This window comes from Hyperoodon ampullatus (genome assembly GCF_949752795.1).
Source record: "Hyperoodon ampullatus genome assembly, chromosome: 8".
Lineage (NCBI taxonomy): Eukaryota > Metazoa > Chordata > Mammalia > Artiodactyla > Ziphiidae > Hyperoodon > Hyperoodon ampullatus.
This window is the reverse complement of record NC_136921.1, coordinates 12,169,217-12,190,467: the sequence shown is the minus strand read 5'-3', so window position 1 is coordinate 12,190,467 and position 21,251 is coordinate 12,169,217. Positions and strand designations below refer to the sequence as shown.

The following is a 21,251-nucleotide window of genomic DNA, read 5'->3' as shown; positions in this document are numbered from 1 at the left end:
GGCGTGTTCCCTGGGGCCTTGGCAGCCAGCCGTCACACTGAGACTCGAGCGGTTCCTTAAGTGTTTGGCTCCTTTTGGCCCAAGACATAAGTTCATTAGCCACAATCTCCTTTGGTCTGGGTAGCAGATTTGGTCCCTGCCTGCGGGGGACTTTGCAGCCCTTCCCCTAATTACCTGAATCAGTAGTCCCTCAAGGCTGCCGTTCTCTACCTCTATTCTCTCTCCCTCTCTCCCTTTCTCGATCATTCTTCTCTGTCCAATCCCTCTCTCTGCCACAAATTAGCCTAAAACCAACCATTAAGTCCAAGAGGGCTCACTTCAGTAGCTGCCCCTCTTTTCCACGCTGGGACGTGTTCTTCAAGGCAGCGGGGGCCACCCGAGGATGTGGCGCAGGGGCTGCCGTACTCAGGGGACCAGACGTCTCACTCGACTCCGCTCTCACACAGGCACCCTTAAAGCCATCTGAAGTGCACGCCCCCCAAACGTCACTGCCTTTACATTTTGTCCTAACATCACCTGCCCGAGCGGCCCCCACAAACCTCCTCTTTTCGTCCCACATCCAGCAGCCACCGCCCCCCTACACCCGACGCTGGTCGCACTACTTTCAGTGTGGGTGTCGGGGGTGCTCCTGGCTTTCGGGGTGCTGTGATGTCACTCTGTCTCCTCTTGGATCATAAACAAATTCTCTCGGAATGTCCTGCAGTGCCTGGACTACGTTCTTACATGGTCACCATTCAGTAAGTGAGAAAGGAAACCTCTCCTCCCCTGGAGGGGAGGGACGCCCTCCCCTAACTGGGCAGAAGCCTCTTCCTGGATGGCGCTACGGTACGTGAGTTGGTGCATCTCTTTCCACCAGCTTCAAAGAGAATATCCGTTATCTCGGAAGGAACCTAGGGCCGCACGGTGAGCTCAGAGCGCTCTTTTGTCTCCGACCCAACGAGGTGATTCCAACACGTGGCCACTGTGCGATCCTGGAAAGGGCTGCCCAGGGCTAATGAGACAGCGAAGCAATCCACACATCACAGACAAGGCAGCAGACATTCCTTCCCAAGTATGGACATGCGACAAGCTCACTGCCCCATCTGGGAAAGAGTTCCCTGCCAGATGTTACAATAGAGGCTTTGCTCCCTTTAGGGGAAGACAAAGGGAAATTGTCAGCAAATGACGTTTCTGAGAGCCAGGAAGGAAGGCTTTTGTTAACTCGAGTTGTGTGCCCAGAGCTTTCTACTTGGAACTTGTTTCACAGAACAGACCTACGTCTAAAAGCCCAGCAATGTCGGATGGAGTCCCTCCTCTGAGAGAGTCACGTGCTGACTAGAAGATAAACGCTCCCAACAGGACATGGGGACGTCCATTAGGCAGTGACAGTTCAAACCAGAATGGAAACCACTTCTGTGTTCATCACAGGAAGTCTCAGCCTTTGAGGGCCACCCAGGAAGGAAAAGTTGTAGATCAAAGAGATGTGTGGGGCTTCCCTGGTGGCGCAGTGGTTGAGAGTCCGCCTGCCGATGCAGGGGACACGGGTTCATGCCCCGGTCTGGGAAGATCCCACATGCCGTGGAGCAGCTGGGCCCGTGAGCCATGGCCGCTGAGCCTGCGCGTCCGGAGCCTATGCTCTGCAACGGGAGAGGCCACAACAGTGAGAGGCCCGCGTACGGCAAAAAAAAAGAGATGTGTGAGTAGAAAAGCATTAGACCTTCTGTGATCGAGAGCTCTTAACAGACTCAAGTTTTACTTAGTGTGGCCATTACCCACTCATACTGGGTAGGAAAGAATCAGAACTTCGTTTTTCTCTATGTAGATTTCAGCGGCAGCCCTTGGATACAAAATCAGCTTAGCAATGAAAGGTTTTGAGGGAAAACTGGAAGAAAACCACAATGTCACTTTAAGTGGAGGTGGTACTTCTCAGGGGCAGCTGATCCTTCACAACCAAACTTGGGGTGGTCTTTACAGCCCCACACACCCTGCTGAAAGAGTCGCCTTCAGAAAAGGACAGATGACGCAAGTCCATCACGGCTGGGCCACTTTAAACCCTTAGAATATACCTGTCACTTTTCAGTAACTGGATAGCACGGCCAACGCGTCTAGGGTGGCCAGTGGGAGCAGACAGGGAGCGGGGAGCAAGGAATACACTGCTGGCAAAGAGGGTTCTTTACAACAGGAGCCGGGTTGGGGGCTGTATCAGAGAAGAGGGGGCCCTGTAGAAAGCAGTGGGTTGGGGGCGGGTACACAGCAGGGCCAAAAGGAGCTCCAGGGAAGCTGGACCACAGAGGAGTGCAGCCCACACTGTTAGATGGTTTGGGGAAAGTGGGTGATGCTTCCCGGGAAGGACTGTGTACTTTTTTTTTTAACATAACAATCACATTCTGTGGCACAACGGTGGCCTCGGGGTGTCCCCACTGCCAGCAGGCAGGGTCAGTGACATCAGTAAGGAGAGGGCACGGGAAGCCAGAGACGGCCGTTCTGTGGCCACCTGTGGCTGGATAAGCCCAGCCGACCCCAAGTCAGGAGGAATTCGAGATGACAGGTGATCACACCTGGACCACAGAGACAGTCAGCCCTCTTTCAGAAGCTCACAATCTATGCAGAGAGAATCTTGTATGTGCCCAAGACAACTACTAAGTTAAAGTGTGCAGAATTTGCCCATTTGATTTTTTTTCTTTGTCACTTTCTTTGGTTATTTTCCAAAGCCACCACAGTGGGTGAACCCAACCACCTATCTGGTCTCGACTGATACTGGGGTGAAGCAATGGGTCTCAGCCCTGGCTGCGTGCTACAGTCATCCGGGCAGCTTTCTCAACACACTGATGCTCGGGGCCCTGTCTCCCTCTGAGTTTTGCTGGTCTGGGATGAGCCCTGGACATCATTACTTTTTCAAGCCCCTCCAGGTGACTTTAACCTAGAGCTAGGACTGAGTCACTCAAGAAGGCATCCCTCTTAGCCGACTCTTTTGAGGACAGCATTCATATAATATAGTTAGGGTTTCTCAAACTTGAATGGATATACAAATATTCTGGGGATCTTGTTAAAATGCAGATTCTAATTAGGTGGGTCTGGGGGGTGGCCTCAGTTGCTACTGGTCCTCAGACCACACTCTGAGCAGCAAAGATGTAGCCGGTTCTCAGTTTCTGGATTATTAGGCCAACCTGCCCCACCTGTCCTCCTGCCATCTCCCTGCTGGACGATTCTGGTTCCTCAAAGTGCAATCTCTCCTTACGAGCTCTGCTCAAATGTCAGCTCCTGCTGGGGTCTTAGGAGTCCCGCAATCCTCCAGGCTGGAATTACCTCTCCCCATCCCGTTTTCCTAATGCCTTTTGCTTGAAACTCCTTCAAAACATGAATTATAATTTCCCATTATTTAGAATTACTTATGATCTGCCAGCTATGTCTACCATGAGGCTGTGAGACCCACATCTCATTCACATCTGTCTTGCCCACAACACCTAGTACTGCATTTTATAAAGAGCAGAGGGGGACTGCCCTGGTGGCGCAGTGGTTAAGAATCCGCCTGCCAGTGCAGGGGGACATCGTTCGAGCCCTGGCCTGGGAAGATCCCATATGCCGCGGAGCAACTAAGCCCGTGGGCCACAACTGCTGAGCCTGCACTCTAGAGCCCACGAGCCACAAATACTGAGCCTGCATACCACAACTACTGAAGCCCACATGCGTAGAGCCTGTGCTCCGCAACAAGAGAAGCCACTGCAATGTGAAGCCCACGCACCACAGTGAAGAGTAGCCCCCACGTTCTGCAACTAGAGAAAGCCTGCGCACAGCAATGAAGACCCAATGCAGCAAAAAATAAATTAATAAATTAAAAAAAAAAAAGAGTAGCGGGGGTCTGGAAGTATTCTCTGAAATGAATTTGCAGAAACCCATTACAGGCCACATCTTCTACTTGAAAGTTAATTTTTTAAAGGGGGGATGAGACCAGCCCTCAATATTGCAGATATATACACAACAAGGCAGCTTGGTTTTAAAATAAGTTTGAGTGACGAGTTTATTGACTGACAAAGGGTTTTTTTGTTTGTTTTTGTTTTATTTTTTGTTTTTTTTTGCGGTACGCGGGCCTCTCACTGTTGTGGCCTCTCCCGTTGTGGAGCACAGGCTCCGGACGCGCAGGCCCAGCGGCCATGGCTCACGGGCCCAGCCGCTCCGCGGCGTGTGGGATCCTCCCGGACCGGGGCACAAACCCGCGTCCCCTGCATCAGCAGGCGGACTCTCAACCACTGTGCCACCAGGGAAGCCCTAAGGGTTTATTCATGCAAAGAGTTCAAAAAAAAAAAGAAAGAAAAAAGTAACTACTCTCAATTCCCAGCGCCCTTGGGCTGTTAAAGGAAGTTGCTCCCATCCACACTCAATTAAATGACTGCACAAACACAGATGCAATGCAGCAAATACAAACAACAGAACCCCATACTAACATAAACAAGGCTCCAGAGCTGTTCTGGATGCTACCCAAGAACTACACAGACTCCAGCGGACCGGGACATCTCTTGGGTCCTTAGCTATTTGGGTTTGGGGAAACACAAGGAAAACAGGTGGTGCAAAATTCGGTTTTACTTCCAATTTCTTTGGCCCTGAACCAAAAGGAGCCAAAGCCACAGCTGGGCAGTGGGAAAGCCAGGAAGAGGAATGGTTTCATGCCTCTTAGGCTAGTCTGCACATTTGTTTCTAGAATGTGGTATCTAGAATCACAGGCACTGCCACTGGTCTAAAAAGATAAGTTATCTCCAGATGACCAGCCTAAACTCTCTAATCTCTTTGTACATTACCCAATGAGATGGGGATATATGAAGAGAAAATAAACCATTTGGAGGGCACCTTTTAAAGGAATGGTTTGGTCTAAATACTTAAATACGAACCCTGCCACCCTGACAATGACTGGGCAATGCTCAGATCCGTTAGATGAACAACGTCATCTTTGCCATCATGTAACGTGACCCTCCCCCTCTGCCCTTTTCCTCTTCCAAGTGATATACCTCCTTCTCCCTTCCTGTAGGCTGTTCTGCTCCACTGGGTCCCAATTCAATTGTTTTTAACTCAAGGTCAAATCAACACCTAATAATGACTACTCACAGAGCATCTACTTTGTGGTGCTAAGAGGTTTCAAAACCTCATGACTTAGGCCCGCGTACCGCAAAAAAAAAAAAACACACACACACACAAAAAACCTCATGCCCAAAAGCTGCCCAAGAGTAAAAGATTAAAGTAGGCGTTCCCCATCACAATAGAAGGGATATGTCGATCCTATTACTACATGATTAAACTTTTGGACAGATGCAGAGAAAATGTTTAAGGGGAAGGAGGTTTCCACTGCTTCATCCCCACTAGTTGTTTAGGCTCCATAACTACGTAGCAAACACCCAGATTTTCATTTCAGCAATCTATGCTGCCAGTAACGAACAATCAGTGTGAGGCTCATACCTGGTCCTGGGGGGCCTCTCATTCCGGGGAGCCCCATGGCTCCTTCTGGTCCTCTTGGGCCTGGTACCCCAGGAAGCCCCGGGATTCGGGGGCAAGCATCCACGTCTGCAGGGGGCCCAGGTTCACCTGAAATTAGAATCACCACCTGTGTGAGGGACTCAAATGCTTATGAACCAGGTCCTTCTGCCATCTCGAGCTGGATGGGTTTCTGACACTACGCTGAAATGTTATGGAGCGTGTTCAAGCGTCCAGTGTCAGCTCCATGAAGACGGGACTTTGTCTTGTGCACTGTGAAAACTTCTAGAATGCTTTTTGGTAATGACTGAATGCCTGAATGAGTGAGTGAATGGGATCTCAGAGGAAGCAAAAGAAGTATGAAATAGTGAAAATGGGCCGTGACAGCGATCATTTGGTGACCTTCACAGGATTTGCAATCTTTGGGCCATTTCTTACTAGGAGCTGGCCACGGGTGGCATGGGGAAAGGTCCTGGTGTGTTCCTCACACTCAGCTTAACATCACCCTAATTCATCAGTCTACACTGCAGCCAGCTGGGTTTCCAGAGTGTCTGCTACTCAAGGGGACAATTTCAGGATTGCTAGAAGCACTGAGGCAGTGACTTTCAACCTTGAGTGCACGTTGGAATTATCCAGGCGAGTTATAATGATTTCTGGGTCCCACTCCAGAAATACTGGCTTCATTGGTATAGGATGTGGCCTGGGCAGTGCCCTCAAGCTTGATTTTACAATAAACCCATCTGCAGAGCTTTTCAAAGATACCGCTGCCAGCACCCCATCTAGATAATTAAAAAGGAATCTCTGGGGGCTGGAACCCGGGCATTACTAATTTTTTAAACTCTCCAGATGATTCCAGTATTAGCCAGGACTAAGAAGCACCACTGGAAAGCTGCAGTTCTGATGTTAGCATATCACAATCATCTGTCAGGCTTGTTAGAGCCCAGAGTTTCTGAGTCAGTAGGTCTGGGGGTGCGGGGCAACATTTTACATATCTAACATGTGCCCAGGTAAAGCTGATGGTGCTGACATGGGGAATCTCACTTAGAGAACCACTGCCCTAAAGGTTTAATTTTTTTTTTCTTCTTGGGCACATTCACAGCTCTAAAAACTGTTTCGTTTTGGTTTTTTGCTAAATCTTCATTCAGTCACCATGCAAACATTCCACAAGGAAAAGAAATAATAACACTAAGCCAAAATGATAACAGCTAACACTTACTGGATGCTTTATCATGCATCAGCCCTCGTGCTAAGTGCTTTATGATTGAATGTTCCCACCCAGCCTGTGTGTGTGTGCTGCTGTCCTTAGAAGGTTACAGGGAAGAAAACTCAGGCTCAGGTAAATAAGCAACATACCTAAGGTCACGAAGCTACTATGTGGCACAGTCTAGATAAAAATCCAAGACATCCTGGCTCCAAAACTGCGCTCTTCACCCACACCCCATAATGCCTTCCCTAAGAACTCTGAACACTTACGTGGTGAATTCTAAGAAATGCAACATATTGTAAAACACATCATTTTTTATTAGTTATGGTTTTCTTAACATTCATACAAATGTGGAAAATAATTTTAAGAACAATGATAAAGCAGTGAGAAAATCCTAGAAAACCTGGCCACAATGACAACGTAGTCTACACGGTAGTTACTGTGCCTGTGGGAAAATGAACTTGAACCCTATAAGCTGTTTGGAATTTAAAGTCCTCGAAAATATTGTATGAAACCACAAGTGCCACCAAGTTAGAGACCTTTTAACAGTGCATACAGTTTAATGTAAAACTTGGCTTTTTTGCTCTGAGTGACTTGAGAGAGATGCATGTAGGTATTTCCTACTTTTCCTGGATAATCTGGTGCATTATGGTGGGAATTCACCAGTGAGGGTAGAGAGAGGAAGCAAGTAAGTGGAGGATGGGCGGGCATTTGGCTGGTACTTCACATTTAGGATGTTGATGTTATATTCCAGTGAGTTTATATATACAGTCAGAGAGACACTAAAAGGACTGAAGTGAAACTCATTAAATATACAATCGTAATTTTAAAATATAAACATTTAAAATAGCAGGATTTCTTAAAATTCTGATTTTGCATTTCTTTACTTTTTGACAAACCAGAAGCTGAAAGAAAGGGGCCGAGGTATCTCTCGTAAGGGCCCTAAAAATAATAAATGGCGTCTGTATTCAGGGCAACATTCCTTAGGGTTAATAAACGAGGCCTGGAAAGAACAAATGCACACTTTCACGAATTTTCTTTTCTTCTTTTGAGAAACTCTTTTTATTCTCTTTAAACATGCCAGACACAAAATCATAGGTTGCTTTCGCATTGTGGAGGATTGAGTGAACACTTCGTTGAAAAGAATATTGGCATTTTCATGTTAACACACAAAGAAACTTGCTCCTTGACAGTGGACTTTGGGTGTGATGGGAAAGGCTCGTCACAGCCCCTTACTGGGTAGTAAGGACCCAGCTTTTCATGTTGTTGATTCTACTTATTTTAGGGACGCTCTCTGTATTTGTATTGTAGAATTTAGAAAGGAAAGCTGCGTTGGTATGTACTGTAGCGTTTCACAGAGAAAGCACTCATACTCTGTGCCTGAATTGAAATTCTATAAGCTGAGTCTCTACGCTGCCTTGACAACCTGTAATGAGGCTCAGCATTGGGGCACTCTAACATGGAGTTACCATATCTGTAACGAGGAAGCAAAGGCATTAAAACCTAATATAATTACAGCACCCCATCTGAAAAATGTAACAAAGTTGCACTCACACATACAGTGAAAAAGGCAAGTACGGAAATGACTGCAAATGAGATGTAGAGGAAATTATTCATCTTATAGCAATGCTTACCTCTGGAACCTGGAGAGATCCAAAGCCCGAAAAATGAGGCCACACAACGATTTTCATACGGCAGAGAGAGATTATAAATGTGTGAATTAGGACAAAAGTGAAATGACAAGTAGAATGACAGCATCTTATTTACATAAAAAGTCCACATCAATGTTACTGACAAAAACATCTATGATTAATGGAGTTTTCACATCTAGAAAGACCTGAAGTGAAACTCCCTTGCACACTATAAAATTCGAGTTGATTTCTTACGGCAGATACACCCCAATTTAATGTATGTAGAAATTCCGTCCATTCGAAGGCTTCTGAAAATTCCATATTAATTTGCCAAGTTTTGTAGATTATGCACAGAAAGGAAATAAGAGATGAATCATAGTATAAGTTCTTTGTCATGTTGTTCTGTGATCCATCAAAAAGCAGTGCAGTTTACTTATTCTTTGGACTAGAGTGCTAATTTACGAGATTGCAAAATATTCTGAACTGACACCATACTGCCATACTATTGATTTAGGATCTTCAAAGGTATTACTTCTGCCAATCTACTTCTGCCAATCTCAAGTACACGTATGTTTGCCCTTCCAACCCTTCCTTTGCTTATTTTGACTCTCTGATGAAAACCTGTTGTCTACAGAGCTTAAATCGAATAGCCTTTTATCATAGCAACTAATGTACTTTACAGGAAAAGTTTACTAAAACATCTAGGAGAATCGATAGGAGGGAATTTGGGGGCAGGTATTGAATATACAGTCTTCACATACAATAATCAAATCAGTCTTTGCCTCTTGTGTGAGGGAACACAGATTTATGGATATTTACCTTAGAAATAGTACATGTAAAATCAACTCCTAACTTTCAAACTTACTTGCTCTGATAATAAATAAGTTTAACAAACCTGAGACTTTGTTGTGCAGCCTGAGATAAACATAATCATTATCAGAAAGAACTTAACTTATTAGAACTTGCTGGTAATTTCAGAATAATTACCTTCTGAAAGATGACCCTCATCGTAAATATTTCAACAAAACACTGTATGTAGGCTGCTGGGTGGAGATGACTAGGCATTAGAAGCTTACCTGGAGGACCCAAGGGCCCCTGTCTGCCTGGAGGTCCAGGTAAACCCTTCTCTCCAGGTGGCCCAGGAGTTCCAGGCGGCCCCTGCAGCCCCGGGAATCCCATTGGTCCTAAAAGAAACATATGAAAAGGAGGGCACTAGAAGGAAGCAATATAAAGATAATGTCAGCTCAATGGACTGAATTCAGAGGTTCACTCCAGCAAAATGCAGGGCAAAGCCAGCCTTAGAGTGCAGAATAGACCCCAACTTTCTTCTGCGAGGTCGAGAAGAGCTGCCTCTGTCTGAAGGAAACATAACTATCCATCAACTGGACTAAGGAAAATTGTTCCATGACCAAGACAAAACTAAATAAGAATGAAAAGCTCAGTCATCTTGAACTTTCTCTGGAGACAGTCAAAGGATCGCAACAGAAAGGAAAAATAAGGAAAGATGCTCCACTGTCTGGAGACCACCCGGCCCTGAGTTCCCACCCGTTCTTCCTCACTCTCTCAGTTTCAGCCACACCAGCCGCTCAGTGCCTCGCACATACTGTTCCTTCCCCCCATCCAGCAAGTGCCCTCATTCTGTAGTGTGCAGATCACGCCAGGGAAACCCTTCCTGGAATCCCAACCCAAGTCCACTTGCTATTTGATAAGCACTTGGAGAAGTGTGCTCCACCACTCAGAGCTTTTACCTCAGTTAATACAGATGGATCCTGAAATGGGAACGTCTGCCTTCCCTGGTGAAACCTTATGTTTAATTTAATTAGTGGGGACTCTATTTTAATTCGTTCACTACTGTATTTCTATAGATCCTTAATAATTTATGGAATATGGGCTTCCCTGGTGGCGCAGTGGTTGAGAGTCCGCCTGCCGATGCAGGGGACACGGGTTCGTGCCCCGGTCCGGGAAGATCCCACATGCCGCGGAGCAGCTGGGCCCATGAGCCATGGCCGCTGGGCCTGCGCATCTGGAGCCTGTGCTCCGCAATGGGAGAGGCCACAACAGTGAGAGGCCCGCGTACCGCAAAAAAAAAAAAAAAATTTATGGAATAGATCAAATATTTCTCGCTGTGTAAGTCTAGCAAGGTAAACTGAGGAAATTCCCTCATCCTTTTAACAGTAAAGCACTCTTTGACCCTTATGCCCACTGGAATGGGAGTTAAGAAGCATCGTTAGTAGCTCCACCAATATTTCTAACTCTTTGTATATCCTTTTGTATGTTGCTGTTATTTATAAGGCTTGCTCTTTCCCTAACCCTAAGTATATTTCCAGGTGATTCTCTAGGGTAGCCATTGGGGAGGAGGAGTATCTTATTAGGAAGAGGAACAAGGTTGTACAGCCAAACCCCCTCCTCCTTCCTCTTGGTGAATAGAGTGCTAGACGCATCTGTCCAATTCTGGGGTTTAATAACTGGAAGCCCAAATACCTGCAGATATACTCCACAAGTTCTAAAACTGATTTTATTGCTAATAAAAGTGAAGAGGATTGCTGTGTACTATTGTATATGTTGTGCACTGCACAATCTCAGGGATGCCATTTGCATTCTAGCCATGGTGGCCTCATGGTGTTTTGTGTTTTTTTTTGCGGTACGCGGGCCTGTCACTGTTGTGGCCTCTCCCGTTGCGGAGCACAGGCTCCGGACACGCAGGCTCAGAGGCCGTGGCTCATGGGCCCAGCCACCCAGTGGCATGTGGGATCTTCCTGGACCGGGGCACGAACCCGTGTCCCCTGCATCGGCAGGCGGATTCTCAACCACTGCGCCACCAGGGAAGCCCAACATTTGCTTCTCTGGTATCAAGCTTCCGTATTTATGACATAAGGGAGGTAAAATGGATAAGCTTTATTGGTCTCTTCTCAACAAAATGTCCTATGAACCTCATAATTCTCTAAAATTCTCGTAACCAAAAACTAAGGTCCCCAACTATTAGCAGTTAGGTAAAAATTAGTTAAAATAAATATTTTAGCCTTAAATACTGGGGGAATTCAGTAATGGAGACTCTTTTGTGATTATAAAAAGACAAAGTCAGCAGTCTAAAACAGAAGCAGTCTAATACAGAAGCCACTAAACACATGTGGCTACTGAACACTTGAAATTGGCCAAGTCCAAGCTGTGTTGTGCCATAAGTGTAAAATACACAACAGATTTCAACAGCAGAAAGGAGTGTCTTATTTGGGATAAAAACTAGGTTTGTACAACCAGACCTAATTATCCCTTTGATAACTCATCGATTTTATGTGAAAATAATATTTGAATATATTATGTTAAATAAAATAAAGTATGAAAATTTCTTTTGTTTCTTTTTACTTTGAATATGTGGCTACTATATCTTTTAATTACATACGTAGCTTGCATTAAATTTCTATTGTTTAGTTGTTGTCTAGAAGATTATCAAGTATGTTATTAGGGGCTAAAGATGAACTTATGTTTCTTCTTCTTACTTGTCCAACTGTTACCCAAATTTTAGGACTCTGGGAAAGTCAGGATATTTTGGAAATGTAGTCACTATTTCCACAGGAAATGAGAAATACCCCATAGTGCTGCATACCCCAGACCCTTAAGGGCTAAATAATAAAAGTCATCCAGTACTACTTAAAGAACTACTTGCATTCATACCTTTCTGGCCATCTTTTCCATCACATCCTGGGAAGCCTTTGCGTCCTGGAGGGCCTGGTGGGCCTGGGGGACCTGGAGGCCCCGGCAGACCACAGTCACCTGGTTCACCTTTCATAAGTTCAACACTCCCAGGGGGCCCTGGAGGCCCGGGTATTCCTGACCACAGGGAGTAGGCAAAAAGATTCTTTCAGTCAAACGTGCATGCTGGCTTCCTGAGAGCTTCTTAAGGAAAGGAATTTAATGGCTTAAAAAGCAAGGGATGCAAGGAATTAGAGTAAGTAAGTCAGTAGTATCAGAGGTGAAACAGTGTGTCTAATGGAGCCCAAGCTGAGAAATGGTGTGAATAGTGTGTTAGTAACTGTTAAACAAAATGAGCTAAGCAAAGCCTTCCTTCCCTTCAGAGCCACTCCTTTTGGCAGTTATCAGTTTATGATTTTGTTTTGCATTGCCATCCTGCTGCTTTCACACGATGGATGGATGGATGGCTGGATGGATGGGTAAATGGATAGATGGGTAGATGAATGTATGGGTAGATGGATGGGTGGACAGAGAGAGAGATAATAGGCTTTTAAGAAAATCTGGCTGATGAAAAAGGAATATCCGCTCAATTAAATTTAAAATCCTATTTGAAAACCAGAGTCTACACATGGGAATTGAGCCCAAATTCAATTCCTACTTAGCTTCTAAACTTCTCAGCATATTTTTGAGCATTTTTATTTTTCTCAGTGTAAAAGAGAACTATATATTTTATCCTACCCTTACTAAAATTCTGAAGATGTTAAGGTTTCTGTCTCTCTGGAAGAGTTCTGTGAGCTAGCAGGAATGTGATCGCCTGCATTTGGCAAAAAATTGCACTGAGCCACACTCTTTTTCCAACCCCCTGACCATCTCTGATCCAGTCTTACTTTGTTAAATATTGACTGGCTAGAGTTTGTCCCAGTGAAGTGATGCGAGGAATAACATGTAATGTTAGCAGCACATGAGGAGACTGTTTCTGTGTGTGAGTCAGGCCTGGGTCTTGTCACCCTGGGCCAGAAGCAGTGCTCTCTGTGCGGACACTGAGACCCACGAGGAGGATGAGATGGCCTCCTGCTCGTCACTTGTGCACCCTCCTGCTCAGCGTCGAGCCGACAACGGGAAAGGCTTGCTCTGAGTCAGAGGTGGTCCGATGGAGTTGAAACAGAAGCGTGAGGGGCCTAGGCACCGGTCCTGGGTATGGTCCTGAGAACCCGCCACTGCCCACACTCCCCGTTTCCATCTGCCAAATCGATGGGGCTGCTAAGGCGTTTCTACTCGGCCACTCTCTGCTCCTCCATCCCCACAGAGCTGGCAGCATCTAAGGAAAGGAGCATCACCATCCTTTGCCATGATTCTTCTCATACCTCTTGGACCATCGGGGCCAGGAGGTCCCTGATCTCCAGGCAGACCCGGGTCCGGAATGTCACCCTCAAGAGCTCTTCCTGGGGCACCTGCAGGACCAGGCGGTCCAGGTCTCCCTGAGAAGGGACATGTTCAGTTGTTAGTCTCATTACATTTGGAAGGCTTGGATTTAGTTACTGAGAGAAGGGCAAAGCATGCTGCTTCTTACCTGGGGGACCTGGGGGACCTTTGTCTCCGAAAAGTCCTGGAGGAGAAATTCCTGGGCTCCCAGGGTCTCCTGTCTCACCTTTTGGCCCGGGCATTCCCACTGGACCAGGTGGGCCCATTTTATGGGCACCTTAACGAGGAAAACAGCATTAGCACTGCATCTTCTCCTGGTGTGTCCCTGCTGTGGGGCCTGGAAAGGAACTGCTTCCAAATAGGCATGTGACAGGGATGCTGCCAGTCCTGCTGAGGCTCAACATTGGCTCTAACGGTGACCCAGATGGCCGCACACTCTTCCTGGGTCGCCGTCTCCTGTCTTATGACCCATTGCACTTGTCCAGCATAGCTTTGATTTATTTTATGGTTATTTCCCAGATTTAAAAACACAACAGCTTAGTGACAATACTGACCCTTCAACCTCTACAAGGGAAAGAGTGAAACGAATGAGATCCGACGATAAGTGATTGTGAATAAACTGGTTTGAAATTTAAGGTGGAAACCGGCAAATCAATAGAAGGAATGTGCAGTTTCACGATGAAAAGGCAGAACTTCACTGGTTTCTTGGGGAGGGCACACATTTTACCAGGCTATTTGGAAGAGCCGCTAACTGAATCCTAAGTGAGGTAAATTACTTCTTGACCTTCCAAACTGTATCAAGGTTTTGCCCCTCCTCAACAATAGCTTCAAACCATGCAGCACAGCAATCCAACCCTTTTCCAACAGTCCCCCAAATCTGCATGTCTGATTCCAGCTACTTTGTCTGATTGCGAGCTCTTTTCCTGAGAAACGAATGCCACCAATGTGCATTCTATCCAAATAATGGAACAAGCTAAGATGTTGATGATTAGCCTATTTGTGGTATCAAAAATAACAGCAATTTGTTCAGGTAATTTGTTTTAGCAGCAGGCTATTGAAGGATGCTAGGAGTACTAATTAGACCCACGTGGTTGTACTTGGCATGACTATACATAAAACAAAACAATACCCCAAATTCCTGACTATTTATTGGTTCTTCGTAACATTTTGAAAGCTAGCTCCACCTAAGCGATTATTCAGAGTATTTTTTAATAGACAGTCACAAGCAGTAGCAACAAAAGGCACTGTCAACCAACCGTTCCTGCTTAAATTGGGTTTTCTCGAGTGTCTTTTTTATGTCATCACCAGCACTAAAAACAGTTCCAACGTTGGGAATCTAAGCTAAACCACTGCCCTAGTTTCGCATCCGAATTTTGTGAAGGGAGGAAATACCAGTGGACTTTCAGGGTCCCCTGCCTGCTGTTCAGCCTCTTGCAAAGGGTTTTCTCTTACCTGAAGTGCCTTTGGTGCCTTTCTGACCCTTTAAACCGTGCAAACCGTTCAGGCCGGGCGACCCGGAGGGACCTGAAACACATCACAGGTCTGTGACACAAAGTACACAAAGTACATCCTCTGGCTGTACTTTGCAGGCACAGTCCAGGGGAGGGTTAGCTGACGGGGACCCACAGACTCTCCAGGCAGGAACCAGGAGACCTCACCTTCATTTTTTTTTTTTTTTTTTTTTTTTTTGTGGTACGCGGGCCTCTCACTGTTGTGGCCTCTCCCGCCGCGGAGCACAGGCTCTGGACGCGCAGGCTCAGAGGCCATGGCTCACGGGCCCAGCCGCTCCGCGGCATGTGGGATCTTCCCGGACCGGGGCACGAACCCGTGTCCCCTGCATCGGCAGGTGGACTCTCAACCACTGCGCCACCAGGGAAGCCCGAGATCTCACCTTCTGAACATCACTATCAAAGCAGAATCCATGCCAGTGGTCATCACTAAATACGTTCATTTGATGGATATTTTCTGTTAAGATGGCTTAACACATACTTTTCTTTATATATATATATATATATATATATATATATATATATATATATACACATATATATATATATATACATATATATATTCTTTTCCATTCTGGTTTATCAGAGGGTGTTGAGTATAGTTCCTTGTGCTATACAGTAGGACCTTGTGGTTTATCCATTCTCTATATAATAGCTTACATCTGCTCACCCCAAACTCCCACGCCATCCCTCAGCCAGGCATATATCCTATCACATAACTTGCTTTGGTTTTAACACAGGGCTGTTGGTTTATGACCATATCATGAAGCTCTCTCTCTCTCTTCCTTTCTCTCTCTTTCTAATCAGACATAGTCTAGAATTACTGAATCTTGGAATAGGAAAGGATCTCCAATTTTACAACAATAAAATGATCCTAGACAAGGAAAGGGATCGGCTGGAAGCAAACGCCCTCTTCCTTCCTCCCAGGCCCAGGATCTTCCCGTTCCACCATGGTCTGCAGATCCTAGTGTCTTCAGAATCTATCTGGATAAAGGTAGTAAGACAGTTAAGGACAGGTGGGGACGGTGGCACACTGGGGAATACACACCCTAGTGATTTTTTTGAGCACCGTGTTACTCAGAAAGAACAGGCCTGCAGGTCAGGTGTGGCTGCAGCTGTTCCTTTGCCACCCCTTCTTTCAAAGAGAACCACTCTGATGCCTCTTGGTAACTAGTGAATTTATTTCATGATGATCATGAAAACTCCATTCTCTGTGATTAGACAGGATCTCGCTGATGCCTGCATCTTCTTTCAGAACCTTCTGTCAGGTGTCAGTATAGTTCTCTAAGGAGCCATCTACTAATCTGACTTTACATAAGTTGTCACTGAAAGCCGAACACCTATAAATCTATAGATTGATTAATATATAGATATTTATATTTAAATTTATATAATACATATAGCATATAAATAATACGTTATATATATTTGCCATATATAAATATATAGATTTGTAGGAAGCAAGTAAAGGGAAGGAGTGGGGGGAGGAGGCAGATAACTAACAGATATAGAACATCTCCTAGCTGCTGAGCTTCTGCCAAGTGCTCCACCCACGTCCCACTGATTGGTGGGGGAGAATCTTCTCCTCAGCCCCTGGCCAAGCCTGGTAACCTTCCTATTTCATTAATGGATCTTCCATCCAGAAACGGTTCTTTCTCATCTGAGGCTAAAAGCCCCTCAGAACACAGCCAGTCATTCATTCAGTTAAGGGTCCCAGCCCTCAAATTTGTGATAATCACACCCTCAGCTTATGACGAACACAGAGAAGTGCCCCTCATCTACCCCCATGACACCTATGTAGAGCTCCCTCAGTGCCCTTCTGCCAGACCCATCCTACTCTGTACAACAGTCCTGTCTGCGGTGGCTGGTTTACTTTGGATGAATTAATGGAGCGTGAGATTAGGTCTTACTAGTTGTTCTCTCCCGCCACTTAGCATAACTCCTGACACACAGTAGGTGCTCAATAAATGTTTGTTGAATGAATGAGTGAGTGAATGAATGAATCAGTGAATGACCAAGTGTGGAACAGGGAGGGTGAGGGATTGAACAGGTGGAGAGAAAGCTATAAAGGGTAGATTGCAATCTCTATTTGCATGTCACATCTTTCATTGATAGATTTATCGGATGAGTAAGATTTGGGGAAGTTAGTACTATCCATTTGCATATAAAGAATTCAAGTGCTAATTATTATCTCTTCATTAAAGCAAGTCCCCTGTAGACTTCTTACTGCATGATGGAAGTTAGTTGGTTCCATTTTATTTTTTATCAGTACTAGAAACAGAGTTATTCTATTTTTAAAATCTAAACGTTAGAATGGTGGGAATAAGCCATACTGCCTTGCACCAAAAAAAAAGCAGGGGGGGGAATGCACCCTTTTTTTCCCTAAAGCTCTTATTTCCTAACCACTTTTATCAGTTCTGGCTGAGCTTATTTTCCAATTCTCTTTCCTATTTATGAGCAAATGTTTCAAGTTTGCACCAAAAGAACACACAGACTTTCTTCATCTGCCAAATCTGGATATTTATTGCCATCTATCTGAAATGATAAGACATTTTTTGAGACTACTCTGCTATTTCACTGTTTTGATCTCCAGCTTAAGCTACCAAGATTGATGGCTTGGGGACTTGGCTGGGGGTGGCACGTCTCAGCTCCTGCCAACTCTCCATTGTCACATCAACACATCCAGGTCCTGCACTGTCACAGCCTCAGCCTCTCGCCATTGTTGAACTGGCTGACTCTGATCTGACGCAATGTTATCTTTCTACATTGAATGCAGCTACATCTGGGTAGGGTTTTAAGGGCAATTTTTCCTTTTTACTGAAAGCTTTTTTATCCATCCCATCTCTAAATCAAAAAGTCGTTCATGCATAAAATATATACCAGGCAGAGGAGAGGCAATTAGTCTCACAAAGCACATTCCTTGGTAATGAGCATTTTCTATTCACCTCTCTGGTCATCCTCGGGCTTAACAACCATCATTTAAGGCCAGATCTTGCTGCACTCACAGGCCAGGGTGCCCCCACTCTAGTCGGAGAATCTATTCGCCCACCCCAGCCATAATCATAATAGCAGCTTCTATCTATGTGAGCCAGTTGACTCTTCGTGACTGGATTCCCTCTCTGAGGTTTTCTTTTGTTCTAAAGCCTGAAAATGCTACTCTATCCCCAGGGACCTTTAACAGGTGAACACTTTTACTAGTGTGACCAACTCGTCCCTGACTGCCGGTGACTTTCTTATACTTCTAGCGCTAAAAGTTCTGTGTCCTGAGCAGCCCCTCCGTCCCAGGCAAAACGGGACAGCTGGTCACCCTAACTTGAAAGCCAAAGGGAAAGAGAGACCTTTCTTTGTGACTACAGGTAAAGGTTGAACGAAGTGGAAAACGTATCAAAACAGATTCTGAAATAAGATTGAATTCTTTTTTGATTCAGAAAATACACGAGTGCCTACCAAGGGTGTCCCCTTGGTAGAGCCTAAGACATGGTCCCCTAACAGCGAAGTTTCAGTCCCCAAATGCACTTAGTGACAGGAGCTGACAAGACAATGGGAGCAAGAGAGAAACAATCCCTGACTTGACAGAACAAACAGGCAATTACCTCAAGAGTGGTAAGTGCCGTGGAGGCGGGAGAGGGAGGACACTAGTTGCAGAAAAGGAGGGAGGATATTTCTGTGGTTTTCACAGTTGTAAGGTGCCCGGCATTTCTATGTTGATAAAAGACATTTCTAGGTGCTTTTTTCTTATGAAATAGTTTACCTGCCACCCACCAAAATAACCCAGTCCACATTCTTTACACATTCTCATGCTAAAGCTTATCATTCTAGGTTTCCATTATTACATTCTTTTAAAAACAATTTTATTTTATTTATTTATTTTTGGCTGCGTTGGGTCTTTGTTGCTGCGTGCAGGTTTTCTCTAGTTGCGGTGAGCGGGGGCTACTCTTTGTTGTGGTGCACGGACTTCTCATTGCAGTGGCTTCCCTTGTTGCGGAGCACAGGCTCTAGGCGTGTGGGTTTCAGTAGTTGTGGCACGCGGGCTCAGTAGTTGTGGTTCATGGGCTCTAGAGTGCAGGCTCAGTAGTTGTGGCGCACGGGCTTAGTTGCTCCGTGGCATGTGGGATCTTCCCGGACCAGGGCTCGAACCCGTGTCCCCTGCATTGGCAGGTAGATTCTTAACCACTGCGCCACCAGGGAAGCCCTCCATTATTACATTCTTATATGAATGCCTAACTAGGAAATCGAGCATCTTCCTTTTAGAGGCATAGGTACTGGAAAATTTAAGTCTAGGCATCAAGCCATTTTTACATATGTTGAAGTTAAAGTTTAAATCTGATTGAACACAAGCAAGACTCAAGAGTCCATATGGCTTGTTCCAGTGGAGCAAACAACTTTGAGTTCAGCAGCTGGTTTGTTCAAACAAGATAATCAGTCCCTTTGACTTATTTAGAACATACTTCAAATATTTAGTTTCTCAGTTCAAAGTGTTTCTGCCCGAGTGTGGTTCATTTTTCTATCAGCATGATAAACTGCAACAATGGATTTATATTGGAGATGTTTTCATTCCTAGGAATGTATTTCACTGTTTTGTGGGTTTTTTTTTAAAGACTGTGCTGTTCACTGAGCTGTTTGCAGGGAAACAGTGTCCCTGCATGGTCAGGAAGCATCACTGCAGCAACCGTCTGTGCACTGGTATGAATATTTGGGTTGATATATTCATTTTCTCACCTTCTCTTCTTAACAAACTTATTATTTCATAGCATCGAATTATGATGTAATTGGAGATAATTTTGTTGTTCGGTCAAATTCATTAACTGTTAGTTTTTTAATAACATATCATACTGAAGTTATGTGATAAATGCGAACTAATTCAGGGGGAGGAAGAATCAACAATAGCAACATGAACCTTGTCATTTTAGTCAAACTGAGAGCATAAAATGGCACCAGGACACTTGAAAATCCTTGCCATTTCACTAAACTAGGAGAGTAGGAAGAAGTGGAGATGCAGTAGAAGTAAAGTAATGGAAAACGTTTTCTTTTGCTTCTTTATCAATTTTGTCCTCCAGACACTCAAAAGAGCATCAAAGAATATCCCGCCAGGGCTACAGGGATTACCAGAGACAGGAAACAGCCACAATAACCAGTGAAACTCTTAAAAATACAAAATTATTTTGCTTGGAACCCTAAATTTATCACCAATCACTATACTTCACATTACTAAAAATGCCAGTGGAGAGGAAGAGGAACAGTACAAATTTATCTTGTGGTAGGAGCTTTTCCCGTCTAGTTATTTGGCTGCATAGAAATTCGTAAGTGTACCAACTCTTCAAACTAAATGGTTTCCCTCTCTACAGAGGCACCAGGTAATACTTACCACCACACTACTACTTGCTGGAAAACTGGAGTTATTTGAAATCTAGCTGATGAGTGAAGAGGTGAGAGTATGGAGAAACATTACTTGGATTTTTCAAAACAATAGACTGACTAAGCCCCTAAGAAGGGATTTCCAATTCTTCTGAGAGGAAGTACTTTTTATTTTACCAAAATTTAGTGTATGTATGGGCCAACAAGCAGAAGGTAAGTGGGAGGAAAAAGGAGGAAGGAGATAGAGGGGTCTCAGTTATAGAAATCTACCAAGTAAGGTTGGACCCTTCAACTATTGATCAAAGTGAGGACAGACTCTCAGCCTCATAGCTACTTGTTCAGTTGTTCATTCTCTATTTTTCCATTAATTAATTAATTGTATTTATTTATAAAAATAAATTTATAAAATTATAAATTTTTTTAAATTTATAAATATATTTAAATTTTTATTTATTTATATAAATAAATAAATACTTACAATAACCAACCAACAGACTTACTAGGAATATACTGGTACCAAGGATACAAAAAATAGTTCTTAAAACTAAAAATAGAGCTACCATATGATCCTGTAATCCCACTCCTGGGCATATATCCAGAGAAAACCATAATTCAAAAAAGATACATGCACCCCAACATTCACTGCAGCACTATTTACAATAGCCAAGACATGGAAGCAACCTAAATGTCCACTGACAGATGAATGGATAAAGAAGTTGTGGTAACATATACACAGAGGAATATTACTCAGCCATAAAAAAGAATGAAATAATGCCATTTGCAGCAACAAGGATGGACCTAGAGATTATCATACTAAGTGAAGTAAGCCAGAAAATGAAAAACAAATATGATATGCTTTTGTTTATATGTTGAATCTAAAAAAATGATACAAATGAACTTATATTCAAAATAGAAATAGATACACAGACATAGAAAACAAACTTATGATTACCAAAGGGGAAAGGGGTGGAGGGATAAATTAGGAGTTTGGGATTAACATACACA

General features: G+C 44.4%; 1 protein-coding gene across 1 annotated transcript in view; it reads right to left on the bottom strand.

The window, feature by feature from the left end:
- COL4A4 (collagen type IV alpha 4 chain) overlaps nucleotides 1-21,251 on the bottom strand; it is a gene marked incomplete at both ends in the record, with an annotated part of 128,805 nt that overhangs the window by 5,662 nt on the left and 101,892 nt on the right. The window contains 6 exons of the mRNA XM_079709903.1: nucleotides 5,425-5,550; nucleotides 9,351-9,458; nucleotides 11,944-12,099; nucleotides 13,326-13,439; nucleotides 13,532-13,660; nucleotides 14,836-14,907. Of these exons, the coding sequence (XP_079566029.1) occupies nucleotides 5,425-5,550; nucleotides 9,351-9,458; nucleotides 11,944-12,099; nucleotides 13,326-13,439; nucleotides 13,532-13,660; nucleotides 14,836-14,907 (705 nt within the window). The remainder of the gene's footprint in view (nucleotides 1-5,424; nucleotides 5,551-9,350; nucleotides 9,459-11,943; nucleotides 12,100-13,325; nucleotides 13,440-13,531; nucleotides 13,661-14,835; nucleotides 14,908-21,251) is intronic.